The 11,102-nt window shown below is 48.6% G+C and overlaps 1 protein-coding gene across 3 annotated transcripts in view; it reads left to right on the forward strand.

The window, feature by feature from the left end:
- Window positions 1-4,230: 4,230 nt before the first annotated feature.
- The window catches only part of Tub (TUB bipartite transcription factor), a 79,618-nt gene continuing 72,746 nt past the window's right edge, over window positions 4,231-11,102 (forward strand). For all 3 annotated transcript variants that reach the window (XM_051149183.1, XM_051149187.1, XM_051149185.1), the window contains exon 1: window positions 4,231-4,432. In XM_051149183.1, the coding sequence (XP_051005140.1) occupies window positions 4,260-4,432 (173 nt within the window). In that variant the 5' untranslated portion in view covers window positions 4,231-4,259. The remainder of the gene's footprint in view (window positions 4,433-11,102) is intronic.

Genomic DNA, 11,102 nt, shown 5'->3' on the forward strand with positions numbered 1-11,102 from the left:
CTCATAAAAGCCTTTTCACTCTGTGTCTAGTGCCTGGCTGTAGTGGGCTGAAGGCTGGGCTCTGCTGGGACTGTCAAATGAAGCATATGTGTCTCCTCTCTCCTTTCCTGTAGTTTGAGGCTTCCTCACAGCATAGAGGTCTCAGTGACTGGGCTTCCAACATGGTGGCTTGGGGCTCCAGTGAGCAAAAGAACGCTAGGAATACCAAAGGGCCTTATATTCCTTGACCACCAAAGTTACACAGGCCACAGGCTCAAGGGGAGTTCACGCAGAACTTCTCTCTCAACAAGGGAAATAGCCAACATTTTGCAACTATGCTTCCAAACTGCCACAAGCTCTTCCTGTAAAATGCTGAAGCTGGTAAAAAAAAAAAAAAAAAAAAAAAAAAAAAGTCAAAGATTCTTTCTCTAGGCCCTCACGAGGCAATTCCATGGGCTTAGTCTAGAACTGGCTTAGTGATGTCTAGGATACAGCCCTCCCCCACCCCCCAGCGCTTCAGCTCTGGGTCAGAACACCTGGCCTTAAGCTTGGTTCTACTTCTTGGAGAGTCAGATCTGGGAGCTCAGTTCACGTGCTATAGGCGCCTACAGCTGTTGAACTCAGTGTCAGCCTGGCAGACAGTGACCAGGTCAGTCTCAGGAAGCCTCTGTGTCTGCTTGTTCTAGTCCAGCCTGGTCTCCAGTGGGGTGATGCTGGATTTCTCCCGTGAGGTACATCCCTTCACAGTCCTATTACCATCCCATCATGCAATGCAGGGGGGCAGGGGTGGGGGTGTGAGTCTTAGCATATTACAAGGGCAAAGGCCTTGAAATGTATATGTGAGAGAGCTCACAGACTGCCAGATAGATGAACCTACTTCTGCCCAAATAATGAAGCAAGACCTCACATAGGGTAAGGAATCTTAGGATTTAACCCACTGCTTCTGAGGTCATGGGCATGTCAAGAATCTCACCATCAAGATGTGGCTCAAAAGGGGATCCTGTATAAGACTTGGTCCTCAAATGTCTATGAGCTCCACGGGGAACTGTTGTGGTTAATTTACCAGTATGGCCTAATAATGTTTATTATCTGGCCTATAATTATTATTACAGCAGTATTTTCTAACCCGCTAACACAGACACCTGTCATATTTTAAAATAGCCTTAGTTAACCTGAGGCAAGACAGACATTAATCCCCTAAACTACATCCATACTGGGGCAGGTATTGGATGCCTGACCAATCCAATGTCATCTGCTTCTAATAATTTCTATCGAGCCACACACACCCCCCATCCATAATCCCAAATACTTGCTAATGCTCTTCATCTGGGCCAAATCTCCTTCCCACACCGGCCATGTGCTTCTCCTCCAACTAACTGTGGCACAGTCTTCTTCTCCTCTGGTCTCCCCTCCTTCCAAGATATACACACACACACTCTCTCTCTCTCTCTCTCTCTCTCTCTCTCTCTCTCTCTCCCTCCCTCCCTCCCTCCCTCCCTCCCTCCCTCCCTTCTTCCCTTCCTCCCTCCCTCCCTCCCTCCTCAAAGCCCAGGAACCTTTGCCAAGCCTATCCCATTTGCCCTGCCCAGGTGTGATGACCTTTTATTGGTCAAACGGGTAAGGCTTTTAGGCAAAGTACAAGATGGGGCCCAGAGACAGCAAGCAGTAATTAGCATCAAACTGTATCAGACCAACTTCCAACAGGGAACAGTAGCAGTGTCTGCTTGACACATGCAGCACATTACCAAGTGCCTGGCCCATGGTAAACCCTGGTTCTGGCAACCCTGATAGCCAGCTGGGAAACTTCAGCGGTTGAGGACATGACTAAATTAGGCAGGGTGGCAACTTCAGAAGCAACAGGGACCAGGTAAGTGGGCAGGGAGAGAAGCTGGCTAGGACTATAAGGGAGTGGTGCTCTCCCTGATACAGGTGTGAGGAGCAGCAAGCTCTCTTCAGCCCCAGGTTTCTCACATTCCCTTAGTATTCAAGAGAGGATGGAGTGATAAATCACATCGTATCTCCCAGTTGCATGTATGTGTTTGTGTTCATGCATGTGTACATGTGCGGGCATGTGGAGGCCAAAGATAACCTTGAGTGAGTTTCCATTTCCTCATGATCCAATCACCTTAGTTCTTGAGACAGGGTTTCTCATTGGCCTAGAACTGGTAAAGTAGGCTGGCCGCAGGATCCACCTGTCTCATCCTCCCTGAGCTGAAATTACAAGGGAGTGCCATTAGGCCTGTCTTTTTTTTTTTTTTTTTTTTTTAATGTCAGGTCCCAAAGAAGCTTTAGGACAAATGGCTAACTGTGGTGCTCTCTTGGTACCTTTGGCTCCTCTCAGCTCTTCTCACCCTGCCCCCTACTTTTTTTTTCTTTTTCTTTATTTTCTTTTTCTTTTTTGGTTTTTGGATTTTCAAGGGTTTCTAGACTGTCCTAGACTCACTTTGTAAAACAGACTGGCTTGAACTCACAGTGATCTACCTGCCTCTGCCTCCCAAGTGCTGGGATTAAAGGCGTGCCCCTGGCCTTACTCTGAACCTCATTAGCTCAGGGCATCCCTTCCCTTCCCCTAGCCTCCTGTTCCTACATAATCCTGCCCTTTGGGCCTTGCACTCTGGCTTTCTCCCCTCTTGTTCCACTTGCTTCCCCCCCCCTTTGTCATCTTTGCTCTTTTGGTCCTCTGCACTTGGCTCTTGGTCCCCTCTCTTGACCACCACCCTCCCACCCCCCCCACCCCCCCCACCCCACCCCCCCACCCCCCCCCTTCCACTCACCTCTCATGGCTCAGCGGCTCAGCTCAGTCTGGACTCTCCCAGTGTCTCTGGCTGTACTCTCCCTCATATCTACAGTAAAAACACCTCCTCAACCATACCTCAGTGCGGTCATGACCTCATTTTCTTCAAGATCGAACTCAATTCTGCATTAAGTTGACTGATAGATAGCATTACCTCCCCAGCCCTGTACAGATTTTAAGTGTTGTCAATTTATTCAGTGTAAAAACATTGTTCAGGAAAGGCACATGGGCAGGCTGAATGCAACAGGTGTGCTCCTGAAAGGCACAAGGGTACGACTCCAAGCATTAGCAGAGCTCAAACCCTGCTTTCCAGCACCCTGCCTGCAGAGTGTGAATGTGGGCCCCTCCACGCCCGTGACCTGGATGGGAAGTTAGCTCAGAGACTCCCCATGACAGCTGCACTGCAAAGACCTTCTTAGGCCTCGGTGACCTCTGCAAGAAGATTATACCTGTAAACCCCAGCAACCAGCAGCCCAAGGTGGGGGAAGGGAAAGAGTACTCTGGAAGACAGGCAGGCCCTAGTCACTGCTCTGTTCCACCTGTTCAAGTCAGGTATGTTTTGGAAACAGTTCAAAGCCTCAAAGCCGTGTGTCCTGACCCAGACCTGAAAGCTCTAGGGGAGGCTGTACACTAGACATCACCACAGAGTTCTCAGCCAGGTCTGTGGAATTGCCTAGCAAAGCCCCAGAGAAGAATACTTGACCCTTATCGGTGTCAGCGCGCTGCGGAAGGAGAAATCCCACAGTTCTGAAACACTGTTGCAACATCTTAGATAGTCTCCTTGTGGCGAACTCAACCTTGAACCTGTCTTGTTGAGCCAAAACAAGTAGATGTTTTCCTAAGGATTTGTAGTGTTAGGAAGAAAAAGCACAACGGAACATAAGCAGGACGATGTGGGCTAGAAGTGGGAGTGTTTACAGGGCTTGGGTCTCTGGCTCTAAGAGCCACAAGAACTAGATTGTGGGGCCAGGGAATACAGCGAAGGAAACGGAAAGGAAGAAGTGGATTTCCATTCCCTGTAAGTAAAAAAAGGGACATTGTGATTGAAGAGTAACATTGCTGCAAGAGTTCCGCTCTGGGAAAGCAGGGACCAGGAGAAATCAGGAATCAAGGAAATCAGAGGCGAGTGTGCATTTCCCTTCCCAGAGGAGCGTGGAAGGTCAGGGGTATCTCTGCAGAAGGGACCTGAATAGGGAGAGCACATCCGGGGTTCCCCCACAGGAGCAGAAAGCGCAACCTCTTAGCCATCTTTGTCCCGGCCAGATTTGAAAGCCCCGGTGCTCTACCAACGCCGGAAAAGATGGAGCGGTTGCCACGGCAACTTGGAGCACACAGCAGAAATAAATAAATAAGCAGTTGAGTTGCTGCAGCCGCGCCCCCGCGGGACAGGCACGCAGGGGAGGGGAACCCTCGGGTCTGGGTCCCCGCAGCCCGCGCGCCCTCGCCATTGGTGGAGAAAGAGGGGGGGGTCACCCCCGGGGGGCGAATGGTACAGTCCTCCGCCCGCGCCCCAGCCGGGCCGCTGCGAGTGAGCGAGCACCGAGCCCCGCGTCCCGCGCAGCCGCCGCCACCGATGGTGCCCCAATCTCAGTCCCGGACGGCGATGGAGGGAGTAAGCAGCCACCGCACCCTGTCCTACAGCCGCTGGAGCTATGACAGGTAGGGCGCGCGCGGGGAAGATGAGCTCCTCCCGGTCCCTCCGGGTGGCCCCGCGTGGGTGCCGCTGACGCGCGTGCTCAAGGCTGATGCGGGCGTGAGCGCCTAGAGCTACCAGCATGGATTCTGGCACCCGCATCCGCAGGCATCCGGGACCCGGGGTACCCATGGCCTCGGATATCCGGAGTCGGAACTCAGGAGCGAGCATCCTCACACCGGCGGGCCAGAACGATGGGAGGAGGGTGTGCGGGCACCGAGATCTTCGGGTTGTCATCCCGCGGTGCGGGTGGGAGTTAGAACCCTGGAAAGGCCGTGCCCGCCCCGTACTGACGTGGTGCGCTTAGCCGACCCTCAGTGGGCGACCTAGTTCATCCCGCAGCGGACTGACAGACTTGCACCTAGAAGTCGGTTCCTGCTCCGCCCAGCTAGCGGGATCGCAGCCCCGAGCTGGGTTTATCTGGGCGCTGGAGTGGCTGTACGCACACCCCGCGGTGATGGCAAGCTGCTGCCAGCGTGGGCGGCTTGGAGCCGCGCTCCCCACGCACTGGTCCTGGAGGAAGGAATCATCCTTCCTAGGGAAATGAGAAAAATAAGGACAGCAAAATGAGTTAGTGTTAAAGCAGAGCAAATTTATTCAGAAACTGTATCCGCTCTACCTTTTCTTTTTCCTTATTGCATGTTAAATGACCCCGTGGGCCCCGTTTAAAAAAGGAAACCAACAGATAATAGTTTTGTTGTTGTTGTTTTCATTTTTAAGTCCTCAACTTGTGTGAATCTCCAGAATCCTGGAGTGAATTTTCTGGTTCCTGGCTTTCGGTAGTGAAAGCTGGAAGAAACTTCATTAACTCATCTCCCCGCCCCCTTGCTCTTCCCTCTGCCCGCTTTGCTCCCTCTAAGAAATCCTCGCTGCATCTCTGACAGTGCTTGTTTTTTGCCAAGATTCTGAGAAACAGGTGTCCCTCCTTCCCAAGGCTAATTCCCGGAGGGCCCCTCCTCACTCACCAGGGTCTCCCTTCGCGGCGATCCCATGTGTTTCCTCTTAGCCTGCAGACTTGCAGGTTTGACCATTCTCCCTCCTTCCGATGGGCATCCCTTGATTTGCATTCAAGGCCTCCTCTGGGGCAAGGACCCTTTGAAACAACAGGCTCCCCGTTCTCAGTACAGCTCTAGCAATCTGCTGACTCCATCTCTCAATTCCAGTGTAAATTGCCCTTCGGAACAGCAGTGTTCTGTCCAGAGAAAATTAGAGCCCTGATAGATCCAGCCCTCAAGTGGATCCACTGTCTACAGGTAGTAGCATAGGCCAAATGCCTAATAAAATATGGGAGAAGAGTTTAAAGTTAGGCTAATTTTTAGTAGTAACTGGGTTTTTGATGGAGGGAGTTGTTTTGTTTTGTTTTCCCCCTATATAAGCAAATCAAAGACTCTGGAGTTATACAACTGGGATTCATATTGTGAAATCGTGACTCCAGGTAGCTAACCTCAAAGAACTCCCCCCCCCTTCCTGGGCCTCAGTTTCTCCGTATGTAAAATAGAGCTGTGTAGGCAATATTAAGGTGATAGGTATCAAGGGCAGATCGAACCGTTAGGCACAGTAACCACTGCCAGTGCTTATTTATTAGTTAGCATTGTAATTGCCTTGGGAACCCTGATTTTTGGGAGCTGGCTAGAAACTGTTGTTCTTTTTAGAACGTGAAATGAAAGTACTTCGGGCATAGGGCTGTCTCCAAGAGTCATTTCTTGTCACCCAGACACCCTCAATATCTTGGAAGTTTTGTAAAGGAAACAGAATGCCTGGCCCATGTCCAAATTAATTAAGTAAGGATATTAGGACGCTGGACTCTGTGTGCAAAAGTTCCCAAGTGTGAAAGCACTGGTTGGGCTATTCTCTGGAGCCACTGGTCTATAGCAACCACCTCTGTTTGGCTTTCAAAACATAAATATTAAATGCAAAAAAAAAAAAACCCATACAGCTTCAAAAGGCTATTAAAAATTAAACATGTTTTATACAAGGCACACACATATTAAAAAATAAAATCTGGGTTAAGGATGTAACTCTGTTGTTAATAGTAGTTGCCAAACATGCAGGAGGTCCTGGGTTCAATCCCCAGCTCTGCACAAACCAAGCACGATAGCACACACCTGAAGTCCCGGCACTCGGGAGGTGGAGGCAGGATGAGTATTCGGAACAAGTTAGGCTAGCCTGTGCTACCCATGACTCCCAGTAAAGGGGAAGTGGGAATTCTGTCCCTCAGATGCCTTACCCTGACCTCCATGAATAAGCTGCACTTAGTGGACAGTTCCTATGCTTTGGCTGAGAGTTGCTCCGGGCCATACCTGGGCTGGGAAAGCCAGAGCAGCGCTCCGTTTCCCCCCCCTCCCCTCCGTCTCTCTGTCTCTCTCTGTCTCTCTCTGTCTCTCTCTGTCTCTCTCTGTCTCTCTCTGTCTCTCTCTGTCTCTCTCTGTCTCTGTCTCTCTCTGTCTCTGTCTCTCTCTGTCTCTCTCTCTCTCTGTCTCTCTCTGTCTCTCTCTCTCTCTCTCTCTCTCCTCTCTCCACATGTTTTCTCGGGCTTGTTCATATCATGACAGAAGGGCTCTCAGGAGGAGCACCTATATCACCTATCAATCTCTTTTACGTCTCTCTGGTTAGCGTCACTTCTATTGGCCACAACAGCTCTTGAACCCGTCATCACAATCAAGACCTTCTCACTCATTTGTCTGTCATACTGCAATCCCTAGGGATTGAGCCCAGGGCCCCACATGTGCCAGGCAAGTGCTGTGCCACTGACTTATGCATATCTCTGGGCTTCCTTTTTTTTTTTAATGTTAATTTTAAAAAACTTATTTCCTTACAGCCTGACCCCAGCCTCCCTCCCTCCTCTCCAACCAGTCCTGCCCTCCTGCCCCCTCCCCCCTTTTCCTTTTTTTCAGTGAAGGTGAGGCCCCCCAAGGGCTATCAACCCAGCCAGGCACCTCCAGCCTCAAGTCACAGCAGGACTAAGCACATCCTCTCCCACTGGGGCCTGACAAGGCAGCCCAGCTAGGGGAAAGGGCTCCAGTGGCAGGCAGCAGAGTCAGAGACAGCCCCTACTCCCATTGTTAGCATATGTTGACCATACTGCACATATATGTAGGGATCTAGGTCCAGTCCATGCGTGCCTTCTGGGTGGTGGTTCAGTCTATGTGAGCCTCCGTGGACCCAGGTTAGTTGACTCTGTGGATCTTCTTGTGGTGTCCTTGACCCCTCTGATTCCCTCTAGCCTTCCTCACTCTTTCCCACAGAACTCCCAGAGCTCAGACTCCTTATAAGTTTACTCTGAGTCAGGACCTCACAAGGCTGCCCTTGAGCTCGCTATGTAGTCCACTGTGCAGGCCTTACATTTTCCAATTCTCCTGCCACATCGTCCTGAGTAGCTGTGATTGCTGTCCCCTATCACCTGATCAGACTGGGACCCCTTTCTAGGTAACCCTGGTCCCTAGATCCAGACTCTGAGCAAATAAATGGCTTTGTCTCTTTCAGCTCCTTAGAAAAACTGATCACACCAGGCATGGTCTCCTGTCACTTTCTGATTTCATGTCATTTCATTCCCTTCCAGTCACTCCATTTAGGGGACTTTTGTTGTTGTTGTTTCCTTTTTACTTTTGCTATTATAAACAATTCTATGATAAACATCCATGTTCGTGTAGAGCTTGCCCTCATGTCTCATGTCCGATTGATTTAGCATAAACACCTTGAAGAAGGATTACTAGTTTTAGGCTCTGGCTATTGCCAGGTTGTCTACAGAGAAATGAATTGTTTTCTGTTCTCACGAATTGCTTTGAGTGCCTTCTTTGACAGTAATCTCCTCACCAGTTTGGCTTCTTAGACTGTGGGTCAAAGTGACATAAAGAACTTTGGTTTTGTGTAATCAACATGATCTGGCTTAAAAGCCCAGCTCCACCAATGTGACAGGGGTGTAACTCCATTTACAAAAAAAAGATAATAGTATCAGTCTCTCTCTCTCTCTTTTGGTTTTTAGTTTTTCAAGACAGGGTTTCTCTCCGTTGCCTTGACTGTCCTAGGCTTGATTTGTAAACCAGGCTGCCCTTGAACTCACAGAGATCCACCTGCCTCTGCCTCCCAAGTGCTGGGATTACAGGTGTGTGCCACAACGCCTGGCTTTAGTATCAGCCTCTTAGTGCGGTCCATTCATTAAATTTTTTGGTTGTTTGTTTTTGCTTTACAAGACAGGGTTTCTCTGTGTAGCCTTGACTGTCCTGGACTCGTTTTTGTAGACTAGGCTGGCCTCGAACTCACAGTGATCCTCCTGCCTCTGCCTCCCAAGTGCTGGGATTAAAGGCATGCGCCACCACCTCCCAGCCCTCATTAAATAATTTTTACCACTTTTGTCAGGCAGTGTCTGAGAGACTGGACATAACACGTCGAACAAAACAGAGCCCAGATCTCATAGATGGTCCTTGCTGCCTAGCGGGAGTGAGATAGACATAGACAGATACCAAACAGCCTGTGTAAGTACAGAGAAGAAAAGTAAGGAGGACGGGGCTGATTGAGCCAGCAGCTGGAGAAGGGAAATGTTCCACCAGACAGCGCGGGGAAACTTCCTGGCAAGGTGATATTTCCCCAGATGTGTGGGGAAGCACGAGAGAATGAACCAGAAGGCAAACAGGGAAGAATGTCCTCTAGGGGGCGCAGCGCTGAAAGGTCCTAAAGTCATCTTGGTAAGAGTTCTTCCCTGTCCCTCCCCAAATTCTGTATCTCGTGCGCCATCCTCAGAGATCTACTGATCTGGTTGGTTTGTATGTCTTAGAATTGTGTATAAATGGCATCACTCAGTATATTCCGTCACAACCTGCCTTCTTTCACACAGGGCCATTCGGCATTTTTCCTCGTTGCCTGAGGCAATAGACCATAACTTTTTACTGCTGAGAAGTTTTATGTTATATGGACAGACTGGAGTTTATCTAGTCACCCACTGGCAGACATGTAGGTTGCTGTTAGTTTGGGCCTATTACAAATATAGCTTTTGTATTCCCAGCTATCACAAATATAGCTTTCGGGACTATCAAGTACAGGTAAATGTATGAGTGTGTGTCTTTATTTTTCACAGGCAAACATTTAGCAGAAGGATGTCTGGGTTATATGTGGCCATTATACATCTAACTTTTCAAGAAACTTTTCCAAAGTGAGCAAACCATTGGGCACTCTCATGATCAGTGGTTGGGAGTCCCAGCTCCCCCACACCCTTGGGATAAGCCGGTACAGGCAAACTTTAACTGGAAGCATTCCAGTAGATATTCAATGGTATGGTGTTGTGATTTTATTCTGCATTTCCCTAATAACTAATAATGATGTTAAGCAAATTTTCATGCGTTTATCTCTATGTCTTTGGGAGGAAGTATATGTTTGAGTGTTTTCACTATTTTCAAACCTGGTGTTAACCTCATTGTTAGAACTTACGAGCCCTTTTGATATTTTGTCTGTGTGTGTGTGTGTGTGTGTGTGTGTGTGTGTGTGTGTGTGTGTGTGTGTTCAGACAGGATCTCATGTAACCTCGATATCTATGGAGCTGAGGCTGGCCTCCACCTCCTGATCCTCCCTGCCTCCGATCTGATGACCGTGTGCCACCATGCCTGCTGGGCTGTTCTCCTTCATCTGCTCTGACTCGCTGTCCTGTTGCTTTCTTTCCAGCCTCTTGTGTATTTTCTAAAGCAGATGTTTTTGCTTGTGATGAAATCCAGTTTATAATTTTTTTCTTTTATGGATTGTCCTTAACTATTGAGGACTTATTTAGTGTCAAACTAAAAGTGAAAAAAGCTAGATCCACTCCCCAGCCCTAGGCTGTACCATTCCTTTCCTGTTTGGGCCATAGTTAGGCCTCCAGGGATGCGAAGTCAACAAAACCACAGTAAAAGGTGAATAAGTGAATAAGACAAAAGTTTTCCCGGAGTTGTCTCCATCTATGTGTCAAATTTAGGTCTATCCTACTTTTTGGTGTGCGGTGCTATTTTTTGTTGGTTTTGCTTTGTTTTATTTTGTTTTGTGTGAGACAGGCTGTCTTTGTGAAGCATGGCTGGCCTAGACCTCCCTATGTAAACTAGGTTGGCCCTATATTTTGGCAGTCCTCCTGCCTTCACCTCCCATGTGCTGGGATTATGAGTGCATGCCATTATACCTGGATATATAGGTATATAGGGTTTTTGTTTGTTTTTGTTTTTGTTTTTTTAAAGATGGAGCTGGAGAGATTACTCAGTAGATAGGAGCACTTGCTGCTCTTCCAGAAGGCCTGAATTTGGTTCACAGCATCCAGTTCAGGCAAGCCATAACCACTTATAAGTACAGCTGACGCCTTCAGTGGGTTTTCTCAGTTTAAGAAACAAACTTAAAATGTTTTGAAGCTATCTAACTGCCCCGGTACTACTATTTTTTAATTCATTTTTTTAAAATTTTATGTGCATGAGTGTTTTCCCTGCACATATGTATGTGTGCCACCAAGGACAGAAACCTGTATCAAATCCTCTGGAACTGGAATTACAGATGGTTGTGAACCACCATGTGAGAGCTGGGAATTGAACCTGGGTCCTTTGCAAAAGCAGGCTGTGCTCTTAATTTCTGAGCCATCCCTCTAGCACCCCCAAACACTTCTTTAAAAGACTTTTCTTGTTTCCACTTGGA

The sequence above is a fragment of the Acomys russatus genome, chromosome 7 (genome assembly GCF_903995435.1).
Source record: "Acomys russatus chromosome 7, mAcoRus1.1, whole genome shotgun sequence".
NCBI lineage: Eukaryota > Metazoa > Chordata > Mammalia > Rodentia > Muridae > Acomys > Acomys russatus.